Source organism: Hemitrygon akajei, chromosome 15 (genome assembly GCF_048418815.1).
Source record: "Hemitrygon akajei chromosome 15, sHemAka1.3, whole genome shotgun sequence".
In the NCBI taxonomy this organism is placed as follows: Eukaryota; Metazoa; Chordata; class Chondrichthyes; order Myliobatiformes; family Dasyatidae; genus Hemitrygon; species Hemitrygon akajei.
In genome coordinates this window covers 42,764,880-42,787,267 of record NC_133138.1, presented here as the reverse complement: position 1 = coordinate 42,787,267, position 22,388 = coordinate 42,764,880, and the positions used below count along the sequence as shown (strand labels likewise).

The 22,388-nt window shown below is 41.2% G+C and overlaps 1 protein-coding gene across 2 annotated transcripts; it reads right to left on the bottom strand.

Annotated features, from left to right (window-relative positions):
* Positions 1–337: 337 nt before the first annotated feature.
* On the bottom strand, positions 338–22,011 carry slc25a48 (solute carrier family 25 member 48). Of its 2 annotated transcripts, XM_073067448.1 has the most exons (7): positions 21,819–22,011; positions 21,458–21,501; positions 21,191–21,262; positions 20,846–21,101; positions 14,786–15,055; positions 5,227–5,360; positions 338–2,545 (listed from the first exon to the last, which is right to left on the bottom strand). In XM_073067448.1, exons 1-7 carry the CDS (start codon positions 21,862–21,864, stop codon positions 2,441–2,443), a joined length of 927 nt encoding a protein of 308 aa, XP_072923549.1. In that variant the 5' UTR covers positions 21,865–22,011; the 3' UTR covers positions 338–2,440. The 2 variants fall into 2 exon arrangements, with proteins under 2 accessions (XP_072923549.1, XP_072923550.1); XM_073067449.1 differs by lacking the exon at positions 14,786–15,055.
* Positions 22,012–22,388: the final 377 nt, after the last annotated feature.

The window sequence follows — 22,388 nt, the reverse complement described above, 5'->3', positions numbered from 1 at the left end:
TCAATGTTTGACTACTACAACCAAGCCAGCAGAAATTAGCTTTGCTTATATTGTCAAAGTAACAGTACACCACTCCAATTAAGGAATCACTCTTTTAACTGTAAAACAGAAACAAATTATCTGTGACAAAAGCATTGGGAATTGAAATGTCAGGTGTTATAGACAAAAGCGTTCTATAACGGATATTGCATGACGTTTCAGAAATAAACTTGGAAATGAAGTTGCCTGTCACTATAAGTGCATTATTCTCAGCATTTCACAAGACTACATTTTTGCCTACAAAATTTTTAAAGTAAAATAAAGAAACTGATAGACCAATGAACAAACAGGATAATAATGTTTTTGGCTAAATTGTTCTTTATTGCTTATCACTTTTATAATTTAATTACTCATGGCATTTCACTCACAATGACCCTGATCCCACCAAATGCACGTCCTACAGTCTGGTCCATACCCCACTGAACGTGCTCCAGTACACCACCACTACATTAAAAACCAAGCAGCAGCAGTGTTGCTCCTTTTCCATTTGATGTCTGCCATGGATGTGAATAAGGACGCAGCAGACTGATTAAATGTTTGTCATTTAGGATCATAATGCCATGTGCAATTTTATGCACAACCTATAGATAACAACATGAAAAAGAAATTAAAATTGCAATCAGAAAAATAATATATGACATGATTAAGTCACACCTTCCACACAGAAGGTTCACTGCATCCTCCTCCGGCCTGTAACAAGCAGTATTATTATCTCTATTCTACAAAACAGATACATGGTATCTAATTTACAATGGATAAAATAACTTGATAGAAACATTTTATCTGCTCATTTAAAGTACTTGGTCACAGATCAAAGAATAATCTAAATGCTTCCGAGAACAGCAATTAAAACAGTGAAATGAAAAGTTTTGTTTAATGTTTTGTAAGGCTATGCATAACTATGAGAATCTTCAGATTTGTAGAGATACTATTCACTTTGGAACCTGTTTTGATTCTCATTTGGCATTGTGAACATATTTCACCAGAATACATTAAATAATCTCATTCTGCTTTTTTACGGTTCATGATAATTAGCTGTGAAGAAAACACATAAGTTAACATAACCACAGTGGTCTTTGACTTGTGCTCCAGGAAAAAATATAGATAAAAATAACTTGCTGTGATTAATAACTTCTCTATTTCAGATATAGCAACCCTATTTCCAAATACCCACAGTTGCATTTTAGCACATAGAAACAATGTAATAATTACTTGGCAGCAGAAAGTGGCTTGTTGTATAACAGAATAAAACTGGGCTTCTGTGCAGTGCCTGTGCACCCATTTAAACTCAATTTAGCAAAAACAAAATTTATTGGCTTGGTACGTGTCAGGGAGTCGGTTAGGTCCAGAGTCATCAGCCACAACTAGTTTGTGATATCCACAAATGACAAATTAGCTTGAAAGCCTGGACCAATTCCAAGAACAGATTATGTTTTCAAACAAATCACCTCTCTCACATCCCACTTCCCTTCCCCAATTGTTACTCTTTGTTATTTAGCTATTGTCACTTTAGCACTGGGGTTCATATGGAGGCTTATCATTAACTGAGAGGTCCATGGACCCCAGGTTGGGAACCCTGGCTTTAGCATTTCTTTTTGCACTACTTCAGATCACATTTCCTTTGCACCATCCTGTTGTTCTGCGCTCACTACTGTACAAAGTGTAGTATTTATTACTTCCATGTATATTCTTTGCACCGTAAGCTTCACATGAACAAGGTATCCTGGTGTATAAGACAATAAACTAAAACTGAATCTGAATCTGCAAGGTGTCTAAGATTCTCCTTTCATTGATCCTCCAAGAAGGCCTTTCAGCTAATTATACATCTGGTAAATAGTTGTACATTATATATTTAAAAAATCAGAAGATTTTAAAAAAGTCAGAGAATGGGGAAAGAGCAGGATAGTGGAACTAACTGGGTCGCTCATTTAAAGAGATGTAGAGGACCAGCAGAATAATCCTGAGCAGTATGATTTTATGAAGTTCCCTCAGGCTATTCTGCTGAAAAATATGTCCTGCAAACCGATGGCACTAATTCCTCATCCACTACCTCCACCCTTAATACTTCAAACTGGCTTCTGAATTTTTTTCCTATTCCACATTTAGTCAAAATTCTTTTACTTGAATGCTCAGCAAGTCAGTAGAAAACCAGGAGTTTGTTGGCTGAAGTTCAGTAGTCTGACTTCCTAGGGAACATTGCATATAAATTTTGAAAATGCACCATCAGGGAGAATTTCAGTGTTGTCCAACAGTAAGTATTTCTGTCAAGAGCGTTGACTTCAAGAACATAGGAGATAACAGAATAATTTTGCTCATATATCTAACCAACTGTTGATTGAGGCGAAGAATGATGCGACTGGACAGATTTGATGAATGTCAGGAAGGAAACACTACATTCTGCTTATTGACCTCGCAGGATTTTCAGTGTGAATTCATATCCCAGAAACATGGCCGCACTCATTGGGAATCCACGAATCGCATTCACTGCTGCTCCTTTAAAAAATACCTAGTAAGTAAACAAATAGTAATCAATTCCCATACATGACAATAGTTTTACATGTATGCATCCTGTTTATTTCATTACTTTCAGCGATAACAGTATGTGCTTTGGTTGGGGATGTTTGTGATATCCCCAAACAGAAGAATTAGCCATAAACCTTCTCCATAATGAAGCCTGTGACAGAAAGCTGAGGTCTGGACTTACAGCCATGAAGAAGCTGTAACTCATGAGAACTCTCAATACTGTTTTATCGCTCTGCTACTAAATTCCGCATATTTATTTTTTTTTAGTTTAAGATACAGCACAGTAACAGGTCTTTCTGGCCCAGCGAGCTCTCCAATTACACTCACATGACTAGTTAACCTACTAACACGTATGTCTTTGCAACGTGGGAGGAACCCACAACACTTAAGGAAATCCCAGCTGTCGTATGGAGAATGTCCAAATTCCTTATGGGCAGCAGTGGAAATGAACCCAAGCTACTAGTGCCGTAATGGTAACTACAACATTACTATTCTCAATTATATATTATCTGTTCCAGCTTATGCCAAATCAAAATGTGCCACGAGATTTTGGTTGACTATCTCTGTTGATAATGTGCTACACTCTTATTATTGTAAAAATCCTCCTCTCTGGGAAGAATTCTCACAAATTTATCCCTTCCCTTTCATTGACAAAACCTGACGGTGGAGCTCAGATGGAAATACATGACAAGTCTTCCAGTTCCCTTAAAAAGTAACAACAGTCATGATCAACATGAGGTGAAGTGAACATCCATCACTGATCCTTGAACTAAGCCAACAGATTTGATGCAAATATTTGTTTTAAAGTGTTTATTTACCTCCTTTTATCCCAAACAATTACAAAATAAGAGCAGTAATTTCCCAAAATTGGAGCCACTTATGTACTGAATATTTCTCTTGTGTAATTTATATAAAATGATACCATGATGTTGATGGAAATTGCGGAGTGAAGAGGAACGTATTAAAATGCTCGAGCGGTACTTTTCGGGTTGACCTGCAGTCATGTCCCTTTCTGGGTGCGATTTACCTCTTTGCAAATGAGGTTTGTCCAATTCCAGGCCCACATCTAAGAATCATTCAATGCACAGACACCTCAAAGGAATGAACTATAGCAGTTAAAAATCAAATAGCAAACCCCTCAATGAACAGGTAATGATCACCAGCTGCCTATTTCTATACCCCACTTCTGCTCACAAGAAACATTGTTGTGTCTGGGATCAGTGACTCCTTGATGAATTTGTATCTCATGTTGCAGGTAGGGGGTCACACTATGATGTCATGTCAAAGGGGGGTGGGATGAGTACTGCCTTTGCTTCCCATCTCCATCACCTCCTTATCCTCTCCAAGGAAGCTTCTGCACTTTGCCAGAATGAGTGTCTTTAAGAGTTGGCTTCAATCCCACTGTTCAGGGTAGCAGAGACACAGCCCCTGTGAGTCTACAACAGCTGCAGTAACATTTTATTGCATCATGCAGGGGAGGCATTAACTTATTCCCATGAGATTGTGTTCACTAGGCTTTGTTTAACAAGGCAATGGGTTACCTGAGTGAGTGCATGCATTACACTGGACCAAACAGTAAAGTGAACTCCAACTTCTAAACGACTGATTTAGGATCTGTCTGCGAGTGAGTCTTGGGAAACACAGATTATAGACTAAGCTGTGATCTTAGTCATAGAATTATACAGTATGATACAAGCCCTGACCCACCAAACACATGGTGACCAAGTTGTCTACCTGAGCTGGTCCCATTTCCCTGCTTTTGGCACATATTCCTCCAAACATTTCCTATCCATAAACCTCTTTAGAATCGAAAGCTCCTCTAGCACCTCGTTCAGTACGGCCACCACCTCTGTGTGACAATGATAGCTCGTCTGATTCCTTCACAAATTTCCCCCATTCACTTTAAACACATGCCCTCTGTAACCATTCACTTTATATATGTCCCCTCACGACTTTCTGAACCTCTAGTAGCAGTATTGCGATCATTTGAGTTGAGGGATTCACTGATCCTCCACATTGCCAAGAGTCTTACCATTAATATTATATTCTGTCTTCAAATTTAACCTACCAAATCAACCACTTCACACTTATCTGGGTTGAACATCCCTTGGGATGTAACTCCAATCTAATTTTCCAAACCCACCCGCATATTGAAACGCCCTATGACCATCGCTGCCCTCTTTACATGCTTTTTCTATCTCCCACTGTAATTTGTATCCCACATCCTGACTACTGTTTAGAGGCCTGTACTCCGATGTTGAAACTTTCCTACATCCTTTCCAGCATAATGACATCCCTTCTATACCTGACAAGCAGAATTGCACGCAGCTTTGCAAGTACGGTCTCACCAACATCATTTACAGCTCCAGTGAAACCTTATACCTGCAGATGGGATGTTTTGGATTTTATTTTCTCTCTTTGGCACTTACCCAGCAGACAAGGCTCTATGTTTAAGTCTTAAAAACTTGCTAGCATTCAAATGAGTGGACCATGGCTTAGATCCTATGTACTTAAGCTTACTGATATTGAAAAAGTAATCTGGTAATCATACAGGACAATTTAATTCCATCCTGAATATACCTCATATTTTATCTGTATTAAGAAATATTTCACTCCAAATGATCTATAGCCGCGAGCTCCATTTACTGCATTTCTTTTACTTACATTTAACCCTTCCTTTTGGTAACTCTGTTGAATACAGTGCAGTATTCCCTTGTACATTCTTTCATTAACTCCATCAGCCTGAAGACGACTTTTGACCACATCCATGGGAGTTGCGGTACCCCATGAAATCGTTCCTAAAAAAATCACAAGTTCAAACATCAATATTCGTAAAGTAGCTATAACACTCAGCTTTACATAAATGACAGTCCATTTAATATTCTGTATTCTATCACAGGATTTGCAGTTGGTGACCACACAAGGAAGATGTAACCGGAAGAACTCACTAAATTGTAACTTTTTAAATCAATCGCATGTACTATATTTTGATGACTTTCTCTTGTTGATGTCTTCCACTTACTGATTCATGGGTCACTGACTCACATCAGTTGCAACTTAGCAGATACAAAGAGGCATTAAACAAATTGTAATCATCAAGGTCATCAACTGAGTTGGTTGCAGAATGAGACCAAATAGTTGGCAAAGAAGAGGTTCACTGCACTGGTGGTCAACCTACACACTAAAATCACAAACATCTAAAGGTTAGGCATCAGCTAGAGAGGAACAGAATTAATGTTTTAGTTGATGGCATTTCAGGTTTAATGTGGTTTGACAAGTTGAGTATTCCTGGTATTTTCAGTTTCTATTTAACTAAAGGAGAAAAGTGTTTTTTTTTCCCCGATGGGTTCTGTCAAGGATGAGTTTGATCACTACATCTGCTTACACCATCAAGGTGTCATGTCTTTGTGGGCCATAACATACTCTGTACCTTGGGACTGAGCTTATGTGCCTTAAAAAGTGAACAATTTCACTGACGTCATGGTGTTGTTTCATTTTGAGGTCCATTTCCTATAAGTAACATAAAGAAAAACTTCCACTTCATATTATATAGAATGATTTGATCAATGTCATTTTCTGAACCTTTTGATTTAATATTCACACTTGGAACAATTGCTCTTCTGAAACTACTGAGGACTGTACTGTGATTCCATTTTGGATATGCGGAAGGTGTTGGTCAAATATTCAAATTATGAAACTCGAAGGAAAGTACTTAATTTTACACTTGGAAGTTTTGCTTTGTTAGCATTTGCTTGTCAAAATATTTAGAGCTTCATCAAGTCAGCCAGGCTTTTCAGTGCATTACCAGCAAATATGGGTGTTAGGGCAGAAATGTTGCTGAGTTGTTGGTCAGTCATGTGACTGATTTCACTCAGGATTTATGCATAATTTAAATCCTCTTCAAGGGAGTTTGATTTATTACTGGATAGTCTGAGCTTTTAACTTCACAAATACTTTCCAATTCAACTACTCCGGAAATGACAGCTTCTGCACACCTGCCATGTGCTTCCCCTTCTCATCGGTCATTCCATCTCTATTCTCTATAACCAGTCCTACCAACAACCAGTCTAAAAATCACGGCTGCCACAAGCCAAATGTCCAAAAGGATTTCAGCAGAGGGTAAAGTTGAAACACTTCACATTGGAGCAGCTTACTTCAATAAACATCCAAAAGCATTAACAGACTTCCAGCAGCTCACATAGTGTATCATTTGCCCAGATCTCACTTGGATTAGGCTCTGTATGAAGTCCACTTTCATTCTGGGTAATGACTGAAAGTAAAGACCCCTGCAACCAGACATCGTCTAGGCCATTTTCTCTTGAATCTTCCAGGCTTCCATCTAATTAGCATGGCAAAGTCTGATAAAAATGGTGCTCTGACCAAAGAGGATCAAGTTAATTTTAACTAGCTTTACAAAGTTTTTATTTTTTTATGCAGCATTATATATAAAGGCTATTGATGTTGAAAGACAATTAATAAGATTCATATTTATGGATTTTATTGAAATCCATCCTCAATGCTTTATTCATGTGATTTAACACAATTTACTTTTCCCAAATGTTATAGGCTGTTTCTTACACCCAGGATCTAAAACCAATCCCAAGAACTCTTTGGAAGACAATAATGTGATCACCACCAGTTTCCCATACAGAAATAAGAATAAGCTCCGTGTTGATAAGCAGGTCCAGGTAATGGTTAGAACAGCACACAGAATGGCATCAGACTTCTGTGCAATGACATCATCCTATTCCAACAGTAGGATATGGTATTGATTAATGCATAATTTATTTCTTTGGATTCCATAAATCCAACATCCAATTGAAAGTAGTCTTTGATATGAAACGATCAAGTTTTGATGCTAAATAAATGCTAAATGCAAAACACAGACCTTCCTCCTTTTGATTCAAAGCATTTACTTTTCAATCCCACCTCAAACTTAACTGTTTCAACTTAAACTTCTTTCTGAATAGTAAGAGTTTTGAAGGATTATTAGTATTTCTTGTTTTCAGTTCTATGTAACTTGGAATTTGCTTCCTTTAGATTTGTAATATTTTAAAACTTTCAGCACATAAACATTGTTATCAGTCTCTTTTTTTAACATGGTGTTGGTATTAATTTCAGTTGGACAAAAGTTTTAAATGTTATAATATGATTAAGAGAGTTTGTACATTTTTAAACTCAATTATTCCAGCTTTTGAAAACAGTCATTGCTCAATATAGGCAAATGAATATTGTTTTGCTGTATCCTTTGTATTCATGATTCACTAGAGATCAGTTACTCTTCCGCCAGCCCACCCCCAAGGGTACTTTAAACTTGACTTCATTAGCCTATCTGGAGTACACAATGCACACATTAATATCACATTTATGCAGACCAGTCAATCAGAAATAGTTATTCTGCATCAATTTACAATAAAAGGAACTGGAGGATTAATGGATACATGGTCATCTTGTAAAGGGCTTGCAACGCTTGTAAAGGGATTTTTCAAAATATCAAAGTCTTCAAAAGGGTCAGTTTTTGGTATCAGTGAAATGGAATTTGCTAGCAGCAAAGAACAACCACTGATATACCAATAGTGTTCACTCTCATTCAGGTCAGAATGCATTACGTTGACTGGCTTCTAACACCTGTTTACTGCTAGTAAGATGCTTGAAACGTTTGACTAACCTTTGCCATTTAATTTATCGCAATGAAGTTATCCTCCTTGGTTACTTTGCTGCTCCCTTCAGTTTACGAGGGGTGATTGATAAGTTTGTGGCCTAAGGTAGAAGGAGTCAATTTTAGAAAACCTAGCACATTTATTTTTCAATGTAGTCCCCTCCTACATTTACACACTTAGTCCAGCGGTCATGGAGCATACGGATCTTGAACCTCCAGAAAGTGTCTACAGCAGGGATAATTGATAAGTTCGTGGCCTAAGGTAGAAGGAGATGAGTTCTACAGCTCTTGTTACAAGCACATGCAGGTCAACTCTTTGAGTGATTATGCAAAAAGTTTGAATAACTCATCTCCTTCTACCTTATGCCACAAACTTATCAATCACACCTGATGAGTTATTAACTTCAAACGTTCTGCATAATCAGAGTTGAACTGCACGTGCATGTAACGAGAGCTGTATAACTCATCTCCTACCTTAGGCCACGAACTTATCAATCACCCCTGCTGTGGACACTTTCTGGAGGTCCAAGATCCGTATGCTCCATGACCGCTGGACTAAGTGTGTAAATGTAGGAGGGGACTATGTTGAAAAATAAATGTGCCAGGTTTTCTAAACTTGACTCCATGTACCTTAGGCCATGAACTTATCAATCACCCCTCATACTATAGCTCCAGATAAACTGAAGCCATGCAGATTTCTCTATCTCCAGCAATGTGTTTGCTGATACTTGCATTATTGCTATTGATATTTATTTTCTGTTTTATCAAATAATTCCTTGCAAGAAAGAAGAAAGTTTCCATAATGGATAAAAACATATTTTACACTACACATAATACTTCACCAGCGAAGACACTCTATTCATAAAGTTGCATCCACCAATATAATTATTATCAACTGTTATTACAAATAAAGTCAATTATATTAAAGTGAATACAAACAATGGAGAGAATTCAATACCACCACCCCCCACCCCGGCCATCCATCCCCAGTTTTCACAATACTTTAAATTGATGAATGGAACGAGGGATCAATAGCTCTCTAATTCTTTGCTAAAGTAGAAAACCTTCATGCTTGCATCCATAGAAGGAATCAATAGCACATTCTTCTATATGGGACTGAAAGGTAAGATTGATTCTGTCCTCATCAAAAAAGATTTGGAGAGATGAGTTAATACTTGAAATGAGCTCCAAAGGACATAATCTAAATGGTAAAACTAACTTTCACTTTTGGGTTCTAACAGCTGTTACATATTTCCTTTGACTATTTTGGGTTTATTTTTTTCAATCTGAGCTCAATCCTGAGTATTTCAGACACTTGCAGCTCTCCAAGTTATGAACAACACCTTATATACCAGCTGGGTAGCCTCCAACCTGATGGCATGAACATTGACTTCTCTAACTTCCGTTAATGCCCCTCCTCCCCTTCTTACCCCATCCCTGACATATTTAGTTGTTTGTTTTTTCTTTCTCTCTCTGCCCATCACTCTGCCTGTTCTCCATCTCCCTCTGGTGCTCCCCTCCCCCTTTCTTTCTCCCTAGGTCTCCCGTTCCACGATCCTTTCCCTTCTCCAGCTCTGTATCACTTTTGCTAATCACCTTTCCAGCTCTTTGCTTCATCCCCCCCCCCCCCACCCCCCGGTCTTTGCATTTTGCATTTCCCCCTCCACCTCCTACTTTCAAATCTCTTAGTATCTTTCCTTTCAGTTAGTCCTGACGAAGGGTATCGGCCCGAAACGTCAACAGTGCTTCTCCCTATAGATGCTGCCTGGCCTGCTGTGTTCCACCAGCATTTTGTGTATGTTGTTTGAATTTCCAGTATCTGAAGATTTCCTCGTGTTTGCTCCAAATGATGTCACTGATTTCAATAAATCCAATTCAAACTTACTACTGCCCAACCCAGCAGAGGAGAGCTACTTTGGTAAAGACCAGTAATCAGACTTGACCCTTTTTTTATGCTTGAATATGTCAGGGGAGCCGTGGTGAAAATAATTCTCCACCCCTCCCCTTAATAATGAGCACGATATCTGGTGTATAAAGCAATGACAAAATGGGACCATAAGCATAAAACAACACGAAAGGACCGCTGGAAACCTTAAGTACTGAGAAAATAAATGGTTATTCGTTTTTCACTGCATGTGTTAAATAGAAATGAATAACTGTCACACAGAAATGAAAGCAAAGGACAATGTCATAACAATATGACATTGTCAATAACAACAACTCATTTTAAGTATGACAGACTTTCAAGGTTGAGTAATTTTATAGTTATCACCATTGTTGAATTGTATATAAATGTAAGCATTAACAAATAAAGATACTTGTAGCATCCAAAATTAAAGAGTTCTAATCAGCACTTGAATACAAATGCATTTGTTGACTTGACAAACTGGCAGCTGAGCTTGAAAGGACTCTGCACTCAATGTACTTTCACACAATCACATTTACCAATCAAGTTACTGCTCAGTAATGAAAAAGAACTGTAGATTTCCATTCAGTCCTTTGTTGGTCATCACCTAACGGGAAAAGTGGAGCAGTGTGACTTATTTCTCCCCAAAGATGAAATACACAACCAATCTACTGTCAGAAATAGTCCATGTTATAAAGCATCACAGAATGGTACAGCACAGAAGGGTGCCATTTGGCACATCGTTCCTCAGCTGACTCTTTACAAGAGTTCTCCTGTCAGTGTGCGTTTTGGGTATTGCCATTCTGCTCTGTGTCATTTTAATGCTATTTTAAAGGTGGTAATGGTACTGGTAAGATCTACCTATGTTATGGAATTAGATCTGAGTATTCCTTGATTTTTTTTATGCCTTTGCTGATATTTTCAATGTTGGCAAAGATGTTCCCATGGAGACCCCTGCCACAGATGTGAAATCCAGTGCAACCTTAACACAAGACCTGAATCACACATCTATCTGTTCGGGGAGCTACCATGTTTTCAGCCCTAATTAGTTACCTTTCGTCCCTCAGGTGAGACAGTGATGCAGCTGAGTAGGTATCAGAGGGACTAGGTATGGAGGAATCATTTGTAGTGGTATAAAAGTGTATTTTCCACAAATTGGCCAATCAGTATGCCTGCTTCAAAAGGGAATCAAAAATATTACTTTCTTTCCTTTAAGCACAGACAGGGAACATTGTCCCTGAGTGATTACTAGGGAATCCAGTGCAGAGCCAGAATGGGGAATGGAATAAGAGAGGAGTGGTATTCTAGAATATCTGGAAGATTAAAATTATTCTGGAATATCACTTTTCTCTTTTTACATTTTCTATTCTGGCTTCCCTCTTACCCCTTCTCTTCACCTCACTTGTCCACCAACTCCCTCTGGCACCTCTCCTCCTTCCCCTTCTCTCATGGTGCACTGTCCTCTCCAAACAGATTCCCTCTTCTTCAGCCCTTTACCTCTTCCATCTCTCACCTTCCAGCTTGCAATTTCATCCCCCTTCCCCCACCTACCCAGCCACCCACCATTTCCTTCCACTTCTGTCATCTTTTAGTTCTCACTTCTTCCCCCTTCCTTTTTGAGAAGCCTCAGCCCAAACATAAGACCATAAGACATAGGAGCAGAACTAGGTCATTTGGCCCATCGAGTCTGCACTGCCATTCAATCATGGCTGACCCTTTTCTCCCCTCCTCAGCCCAACTCCCTGGCCTTCTGTTTGTTTACTGTTTATTCCCTTCCATAGATACTGCCAGGCATGCTGAGTTCTTCCATTATTTTGTGTGTGGTACTTAAGATTTCCAGTATCTGCCAAATCTATTGTGTCTAGAATACCACCATTTCATGGTAATTTTATTCTTTGCAATTGGAGAGCAAGACTACTGTATTGTAGTCTCCATGCTGACTGTTTCCTCTCCTCAGGTCGTATCCTTTTGGAAATCCATTGCAATGTTAAATATAGATGCATGGTTTGCAATTGATATGTTTCCAAGAGCACTTAACAATTCTAAGCACTTCAAAAATTTCACTTCAGTTTCAGAAACTGATACCCAAGCCTTTTAATTGGTTACTGAGAGATGTTGGCAAGGGGTGAGTACTTGAAACTTATGATATAAGGTAATAGAGAACCAAGTGTTATTTGATAAAGATGTAAATTCTTTGGTAGCTTCTAGTTTATTACCACTTATTTAACGTGGGGAAACGGTTTCAACTAAATACAATTATAAATTTAATTACTTGGTTAACATTCATCTGATGTTCTAACTTAAGCACTGCAGGGAATTTAAAATACTGTATATTGGAAACTCACCAGTAAATGGCCTAAGTCACTGTTCAATGGAAACGTTTTTATACCTATCTTATTCTGAGCATCTGTGGGGAAGAAATTATCTCAGTGTTTTCTAACTGACAGGATATGATACTGCTCTGCTGGTAATGATCATGAAGTAGTTTAGTTGCTAAGAGGTGTGCAGGTGTAAATAATACCCATTAACCCTCAAGTGTAGTCATACAGAGTGATGTCCTGTCTGAGGCTTCCATTGGTCGGGGATCCCAGCTGCTCACACAATATGCAAGCCAGGGCAGTACAATATAGAGAACACACTCATGCCCATATGGCAGGCACCCCCTCTCCACACAGCAAAAAAATGGCAGAGACCGATACAGTTTGGCACCAGTGATGTTGCAGGAGTTGCCAGTCAGTATTGAACTATGCGTAAGTGCCTTCGGGACTCCAGCTCCAGGTTCTTCCTTGGGGTTTACTCCTGAAGGCTTCCCTATGACTGGGCATAGACACAAGGCTGCAGAGGTTGGAGATTAGAGCTTTCCTTTTAGAAGAGCTGCCAACCACTGCTGACAAGCCCCATCTACCCAAAATGACTGTTTTGAAAGCACCAGTAACCCACCTTTGCCTCTTCTCCTGTCAGTAGAAATGGGCCACTGGACTCAGTAGCTAAGACACACGTGAAGGCCAGGAGCTGAACTTGGTTGTCAGAGGCTATTTGAGGAGCATGCCATTGGGAGCACTTAATAGATAGTGGGAGCTTATCCACACTACCACCCCAGAATATAACGATCTTAAGGAAAGAGTCCTGCTACTTCAAATCAAATTGTTAATCCAGTAGTCTGCAAATAGCTGTATGGTATTGATCTCATTTTGTATCAACTACAATGGAAATGTAACTATACTGTATATAGATAACTACAGCTTTCTTCTGCTGGATATGTTGTATAAATGTAACCAGAAGAAATATTCAATGAGGAATTACACTTTTGGAAAATCTGCTAGTGTGTAAAAAGCATATATTATTCTTGTCACTAACACCTGGGTACTATCTAATCTGTATCAATGTATACCTGAAAAACATTGAAGTCTGATTGCTTTTCATGCAAACACAAGACTGCTCAAAACTGGACGAATTAAAGGCTTCCTTTCACTCCTGCTTAATAAATATACAAATAAAATGGAATTAATTCAATCAGAATATTAAAACAGATTAGAAGAGAACAACACTTCAGTATCTAATCTGTAGATCCAAAATTAACCATGTTTGACAGGATTAAAAGCAAAATGCCCCAGGGTTTCTCACAATTAGCAGCTATTGCTTTGAGGAATAATACGTACAAACATTAAAGGAACACAGTACACAATGTGTAAATTGTGCACAGTAAAAAAATACTCAGTTACTCCGGTCACTTGATGGATTTTCTGCCTAAGGATGGTGTATGATCTAAAGAACCCAAGAGAACTAAGTTAAAAACTGTTTTCTTTCTTACAGGCAGCAGAAATGAAATGGGCTTAGGTAGTCTAAATGAACTTTTATCCAGGTGTGAGCTCACTGTGCCAAACATCTTGGATTAGAAATGATATTCCATAACGCAATGTTATTGTGTGTCATGCTGCAGAAAAGTATTTGAAAATCATCAGCTAATTGCAAGAGGTAACCCCATTTGTGCATTGTGACTTCAGGAAACTGAAGCACAGTCCTCCATTGTATTACAAGCTTACCCATACATGCCATTGGTTGGGACTGCCATTATAATGTTCCAACAACATACTGACTTGAGAATCAGTACAGGTCTTAGAGGTCTTAACTAGAGGGTGAACAGCTTTTTCTGGCATTACTTATTGAGTCTATCCCTAGCTGTCACGAAATTGGATTGTCAGTAACAATGTGTTTCATTTACGATGGCCTGATTCTAAATCCTCACAATGTAACGGTGAGCGGTCACAATGATGACAATCCCCGCCTGAGTGTCCAACTCCAACAGTAATATCCCATCAGCCATCACTGGTTAATGCTGCCCATCCCCATCACAGGGCAAATCTGCACGTACTGTTTCTTACATTATGCTTGTCTGAATATGAATTGTCCTTTGAAATGAAACCTGTGTGAGACCCTGGACGTGTTGTTTTGATGCATGCTTCTCCCTGCAGAACCTTGCTTTGAAAATTATTGATACTGCAAATTGAAAGTAACAAGAGATTCCTATTCTGATATTAATACTACACAATAATGACTCAAAGACGGTAGCCCAAACCCTGCTTCCTCAACTTCCTTCTTTAGAAATGTTACTAAATAAATGTGTAATATGCATGTTCTTAGATTGAAAGTAATCTTACCTGCCACACCACCAGCCAGCAACACAGAATATAGATTAGGTGTTGTACTCCCTTCAGGCATCATCCAGTTACACAGCAACATGTAGGGAACAAAATACAAACAGTATCCTGGAATATCCCTGAGATACATGGCTCCGACCCCTCGGTACAGTCCAGCAATTCCTTCTTTCCTCAGGATTCTGCTAATGCAGTGCACGGGCCCCCTGTACAGAGGCTGATTATTCAGTGCAAGCGAGTGCATGGAACCAGCACCAACCAAACTTAATTTAGCTGTAGGAGTGTAAAAAATATTTAGCAATTCATAATCATTGTTAACATCCCTAAATAAAAATTATCAGAAGTAAAAAGCTGCAGGAGACAGCATAGTAAAATCTAGGCAGAGAAAAATCAATCCCTACAATTACTTATGGCCTCACTACCTCACTTTTTTTTCTGTTTTTGCTCTATTAATTTTAAAATTAACTATTTAAAAATATATATATATAAACCTCATTCTGATTTCTGATTCTGATAGGCATAGAAGAATCAAGCCATTTGATCCATCTGACCTGCTCCACCATTCAATTACAGCTGATTTATTATCCATTCAACCTGAATTCTCCAGCTTTCTCCCCTTAGTTAATCAAGAACCTACCAACTGCCGCTTTAAGTATATCCAATGACTTAACCTCCACAGCCCTCTGTGGCAAAGAATTCAACAGATTCACCATCCTCTGGTTAAAAATGTAATCTGATTGGAACCTCTTAACGGTGGTTTACTTTTGAATCCAGCAGGCAGTTTCCAACATCCAAAGGGAACTGAGGATTTTAATAAGGTAACAACGAAGAAATAGCAATAACCTTCAAACTCAGGATGGATTTTAACTTGGATGGTTACTTGGAGGTAGGGATGCTCCATATGCCTGATGCTCTGCACTGTCAAGAGAACAGAGACAAGAGTTTGGGAGGGAGAGGTGCTGTAAACACTGTATGGGGTCTAGCGTCACTGTACAGCAGAGTTCATTAAGTTGGCTGCTTCCCTTTCTGATATTTCAAATCAATGACACAGGCTTTCAGGGCCAAATTTCAATGGTCCCACATGGCCTACAAATACAACCAGTGGAATGGATAATGGACCTGAGGATTATCCAGACTAATAAATTGAACAATGATCTCTTTTACTCGGACAAATCAAGAGAAGCTGCTTCCAGTGGCAAATATGCCAAAACTTTGACTGAAGTACTTAGAAGATACTGAAGTTGTTTACAATGAAGATTGTAATCCACTGCCTGGGGTGGTGGGAGAAGCAAATACTAAGGGACTTTTAAGAGAAGTTTAGATAGACACATTACCATGAGGAAATGGAAGGACGTTGACATTGTTAGTTGGCCATTTGATTACTAATTTAATTGTCTTGGCACAGCATTTTTGGATTGAGGGGCTTGTTCCTGTGCTGGACTGTTCTATGTTCTAAGTAAATCTGATGTAAAGCACCAACTTTTGGAGATAATTCAAAATAATTGTCAAGAGGCTGGATAAATATTTTCAGCCTTAGAAAGGACGGGGAAATGGGATCAACGATTAGATAGCACTTCCAAACAGCCAGCAGAAACCTGAAAAACCAAATGGTCCCCTTCTGTACTGCTCATTCCACGCCTCTGACTATGTTTGCCTAACTCACAGTATCCTACCATACAGACACACCTGCAATAGATTGGCATAAGCAGACAGCTATTAAAAAAACTCTAAACCCACAAGAGTGATGTCTGTGATAAGAATCTAACGTCTCCAGACTCGTGAAATGGCTTGCAAAAGATTGCAGTACGTATCTTATTTTTTAAACTATGCCTAAGAAAATATGTACTTAAAATAATGCAGAAGTAGGCAAGGAGGAAAAGACAATGGGGAGAAAGAAAGTGAGATGTCTAATAATAACAAAAACTTAAGTTATCAATCTGTAGGATTTTAATTAAAATTTACTTCTGAAAATAATTATTTAATTACTCAAGTCCAAGACCTACCTTTCAGAATGTCACAGAAAGCACGGGAACGCCTCTGCAATATGGCCTACTTGTATAGTACATATGCATATGGTGCTCAGATGATGCCATTGGAAAGATATTTACTTTAAATTCCTTTGCATTCGTACAACTCAAGGTGTGCATTTTATTTACAATCAAGTCTCATGATATGTGACTTCAGGAAATAAAAAGGTGATAATTCAAAATAAAGTGGCAAGATTCACAAGCCTTCCTGTCCAGGTAGACCCATTGTTTCTGCTTGTCTCTGCCCCACTGAACTCGTATCTGCATACCTCGACTCAGTTTTATCCCCCTGGTTAAGCCCCTTCCTACCTGTATCAGTGACACTTCACACACTCTTGATCTTTTCAATGATTTCAAGTTCCCTGGCCACAATCATCTTATTTTCACTATGGATGTCCAGTCCCTGTACACCTTCATCCCCCACCAGGAAGGCCTCAGAGCTCTCCGTTTCTTTCTGAACACCAGACCCAACCAGTTCCTCTCCACCACCACCACTCTCTTCTATCTGGCGGAACTTTCAATAATTTCTCCCTCGGCTCCTCCAATTCCCTCAAACAAAAGGTGTAGCCATGGGCACTCACATGGGTCCCAACTATGCCTGCCTTGGAACCAGTGTATGTTCCAAGCCTACACTGGTATCACTCCCCAACTTTTCCTACACTACATTAGTGACTGCATTGGTGCTGCTTCCTGCACCCATGCAGAGCTCATCAACTTCAATTTTGCCTCCAACTTCCACCCTGCCCTCAAATTTACCTGGCCCATTTCCGACACCTCTCGATTTTTCTGTCTCCATCTCTGGAGAATGGGGGTGTCTATTATAAGCCCACTGACTCTCACAGCTACTCTTCCCACCCTGTTACTTGTAAAAATGCCATCCTCTTCTCTCAATTCAACCTTCTCCCTGCATCTGCTCTCATGCTAAGGCCTTTCATTCCTGAACGAAGATGTCCTTCTTCTTCAAAGAAGCAGGATTCCCTTCATCCACCAGTGCTGCATCTGCGTCTCTTCCATTTTGTGCATGTCCGCCTTCACCCCAACCTCCCACCTCCCCACTAGGGATATGGTTCCTCCTGTCCTCACCTACCAGCCTCCGTAAGCCTCCATGTCCAGCACAGAATTCTCCGTAACTTCCACCATTTCCAACGGGATACCACCACCAAGCACATCTTACCCTCCCTCCACTTTCAGTTTTCCTCAGGGATCGCACCCTACATAACTCCCCTGTCCATTTGTCTCTCCCCACATAGCTCCCTCCTGGCATGTATCCTTGCAAGCGGAACATGTGCTACAGCTACCCCTACACCTCCTCCCTCACTACCATTCAGGGCCGTAAACAGTCCTTCCAGGTGAGGTGACACTTCACCTGAGAGTCTGTTGGGGTCCTATACTGTGTGCGGTGCTCCTGATGTGGCCTCCTGTATATCAGAGAGACCTGACGTAGGTTGGGAGACCGCTTTGCTGAGCTCCTATGCTCTGTCTGCTGGAAAAAGTAAGATTTCCCAGTGGTCACCTTCCCATTCCCATCCTACATGTCAGTCCACAGCCTCCTCTACTGTCGCGATGAAGCCACACTTGGTTGGAGGAGCAAAACATTAGCCTCCAACCCAATGACATGAACATTGATTTTTCAAACTTCTGTTAATGCCCCCACTTCACCATTCGCCATTCCCATTTCCCGCTCACCTTATCTTCCTGGCACCTCCTCTGGTGCTCCCCACCCCCCCCACTTTTCTTTCTTCCATGGCCATCTCTCCTCTCCTATCTGTGTCACGGTCCGGTCCGTTTATTCCTCATTTCAGTTAATTTCCTTTTCCCCATGTTCTACCGGGTTCCTTGATTAGGGCACCTGTTCCTCATCCAAACCGGCAGCATAAAAACTCCGACTTAAATCTACTCTAGTGGTCACCAACCTTTTGAAGCCCAAGATCCCCTACCTCGGCCTTAGTGAAAGGCAAGATCGACTCCAAATCGATTAGTTACACGCATGCGCATCGGGGCGGAAAAGACCGGAAGTAAAACCCCGCAACCCATAAGTAGAAATAATGTATGAACCCCAGGGGTCACCATCCTTTTTTTGCATCGCGGACCGGTTTAATATTGACAATATTCTTGCGGACTGGCCGATGGGGGGTGGGGGGTGTTAAACACGACTGGAATACAGCGATACTTGAAGCAGGTTCCTTATGTCCAGTCAATTCCACAATTTACTTTACGTGGCTCTCAGCACTTACCTGCTGTCCCACTTGCTCACGTTCTTAACGCTGGAAAAAAACTCAGCGGGTTTGTCTTTAAGTGCAGGGTGCTTGGACTCAGGGTACCGAAGCAGTTTTGATGACTTCATTGCCTCATTAGACAGCCTCCGGGCCTCAGATACAGCTTCCCGCCCACCCGTCTGCCGCCTTGGCCAGGTGCGTCTGTTCCCGTGTTGGGGCTGCGGCGGTCACAGTCCAGAGAGAGCGACCGAGCGAGGAGTGCAACAGGACGTGCCCACCCCCCTTGTAGGATCGGCCAATGAAAGTTTGTTTCAGTAGATCGCAGCAAGGTAGCTGCTCTGCTACTTACGAAACCCTGAGCCTGAATTATGTCGTCTGCGAATATTTTAGCACCGGGTTTCCGATGAACATTTGGTGTGCTAAACAGGTTTAAAGGCGGTGCCCATCTGTCCGCTCTCCAGGCCGGTAGCAACAGCACATCTCGCCAGTCGCACAAAGCGGCCGGTTACCCAAGGCCAACCAGTGATCCCTGACGCACTTGGGTAATGACCTCATGTGGGTTCAAGTTCAACAGTCGGCGTGACAGGGAATGAGGAAAGGTGCAGCTGACTCATCGTTTCCTCATGGCCCGGTGGTTGGGGACCAGCGCGTGGCGGGGGAGCTACACGCATGCTCACTGGGCAGAAAGAACGGAACTAAAACCCCACAATCTCTCAACAGTATTTGTGTACTTCTTTTTCTTTTTTTTTGGGATCTACTGGGAAAGTCTCAACGATCCACGGGTTGGCGACCACTATTCTACTCAGTGCTGGATCATCACCTCAGCCAGAGTGGGCCGCTGAGAATGCTGGACCGTCACCTGAGCCATTCCGGCTATGCACGTTCCGGCCCATCGACAATAGTGGACTCTAAGTTGCTTCGGAAATTCTGTCGTCTCGTGTCCAGCTGAGGACTGCAGGCCGTTTGTCGCTCTTCCGAGCCAAGATACGAATCGTCTGTTGTTGTTTGGTTTTGTCGTTATAAGTCCGAGTCCCAGCTCCGTGTCCAAGTTCCTAGTCCCGAGTCCGAGTCCAAGTCAACTCCGAATCCAAGCCAAGTCCAAGTCCAGGCTGTGTCCAAGTCCGTCTCCATGTCCAGACTCTGTGCCAAGGTCCCTCCTGTTTGCTGTGCCACGTTCAAATCCGCCTGAGAATCCTAACCCAATCTCCGTGCCTGTGTCCTGCATTTGGGTCTGCTCCAGCGCTCATTGCAACAATCAGACTCTCCCTTCTCCAGCTCTGTATCTCTTTCACCAACTTCACAGCTCTTTACTTCATCCCTCCCCCTCCCAGTTTCACCTTTCACCTTATGTTTCTTCCTCCCCTCACCCCATCTTCTTACTCTGACTCCTCATCTTTTTTTCTCCAGTTCTGATGAAGGGTCTCAGCCATGTTTACTCTTTTCCATAGACGCTGCCTGGCCTGCTGAGTTCCTCCAGCATTTTGTGTGTGTTGCTTGGATTTCCAGCATCTGCAGATTTTCTCATGTTCGTGATTATAAAGAAACGTCCGGTTTAAAGATATCAAATGAGAAAAAAAAAATATAGACCAACAGTTTAAACATGGAATCAGGTTACTATTTTGTATCCTGGTAGGTTTTTCCCTTAAGCTATTTTTGAAAGGCAGGATTGGATTTAACAAATACTATATTACAAATAGAGCTCATGATACTGAACACCATTTGCACATTGACTATACAAGTATGCTATATTGCAGAGACATGCCTATGCTCGTTCAAGGAACTGGGCCCAAACGGAGGAAAGGTGAAATCGTGAACCTTACCCGACCCCACGGACTGTGTTTGCATCTGTAGCCTTATCTTGACCAGATCCACCGGAGCACCAATTGCAACCGTGACTAGCGCCACCACAGCACTCGCAGCAGCCACATCAGTCAGTGCAGGACCCCGGTGGCTCTCCTCACCGTAACGGTACTGACAAATGACCCTCTGAGCATTGCCATAGACGCCGAGCGCCACCGAGTTGTACACTGCGATGCTGGCTAACGGAAAGGACAGACCTTTGAAGAAACCAGCAATCTGGAAAGAGATTGAGGTATAATCAGCGCGCCTCCTTTATTGTCCGTTAAGAAAAAATAAATAAATTGGAGTTTAACAGGCAAACTTACGTGTTCGTGTTTAAATATCTTCAGCGCACATTGGACTGTGTTACTGTAACCATGACCAGCTTGCAGGCGAGTCTGAAAAATAATTAACTTTGAAAAGCAAGGGAAGACTCGGCAGGAACATGTGAAGTATTTTCACGATCGGTTCTTTGGATGTCCACCCTTTAGCAACTTAAAAAGAGGCCCTGGTGAAATACAAAGATAGTGGTTTTTTTCCACAGTTCAAAAGCGCTCTACAGTGTTGAAAATACAAATGAAAAGAAAACATACCTTTACTGTGTCGAGGGGGTGGCCAACGATCACACTCGCCGCTCCTACCACGAAAATAAAAATCGACTGAGTCACGATAAAAAAGAAACTTTCTTCCACTACAGTACCAGGGAGATTACACTTCAATGGTACTTCAGTGGCCGTGAAGCGGTCGCTTTCCGACGTCCCGAAGCCCTAAAGACGCTACATAAATATAAACAAGTTTATAAAAGTGATTTAAATTTATTTTACACTTATATGGAATGTGAAACGTAAAAACCAGACAAAGAAAGATGATCCCGAAGTACCGCAGGCTAAGTACATTAACTCGAGCAAAAGTTAGCAGAAGTTCCAAGTTGGATTTACACCGGGAACACTCTACCTCCGATCCATCCAGCGATGAAATCGTCTAACTGAACGCTCCCCATTGAAAGGCTAGCGAACGCAGGGTACCCTGGCACCGACTTGCCCCCGGGTTCTGATTTGATAAATAAATCAGATAAAATTCGCTGACTGCAGTCACACTTTGCCCTTTCCAACTTCACTTTTGAGGAACTTAGTGCAAAATCAGGACAGGACGGTGTGTGGAAATCTGACTCCGCCTCCTCTGGTTTGGAAACAACATCCCGGTGATCAGGAGGATACTTTGTTTTGCGAGAGGGGCGGGAATCCGGTGTGGCTGCCAGCCGGGGTCAGTGAGCAGGGGAGGGCTCGGTGGCACACACCAATGAGAGCGGCAGCGAGGGAGGAGTCGCTTATCCCCGCGGCCGCCGCCCACGTTGCTTGCTTTCAGCTCAATGTCTGTCTGTATTATCCCACAGCCCAAAAATACACCCCTTCCCTCCAGCTTCCAAACACACTGATTGCTTTTAGGGAAGAAATATCTGATCTTCGGGCGTTAACTTGCATCAATAACTCCGATATTCAGCGATAATGTTTTCGAAGCGTCTGG

Excerpts from the sequence above, each read along its gene's own strand:
- slc25a48 (XM_073067448.1), bottom strand. The coding sequence starts at position 21,864 with ATGGGGAGCGTTCAGTTAGACGATTTCATCGCTGGATGGATCGGAG. Across the intron at positions 21,502-21,818 it reads CATCGCTGGATGGATCGGAG|GAGCGGCGAGTGTGATCGTT; the intron begins GTAGAGTGTTCC and ends TTTTCGTGGTAG. Across the intron at positions 5,361-14,785 it reads GCTGGCTGGTGGTGTGGCAG|GAACGATTTCATGGGGTACC; the intron begins GTAAGATTACTT and ends TGATTTTTTTAG.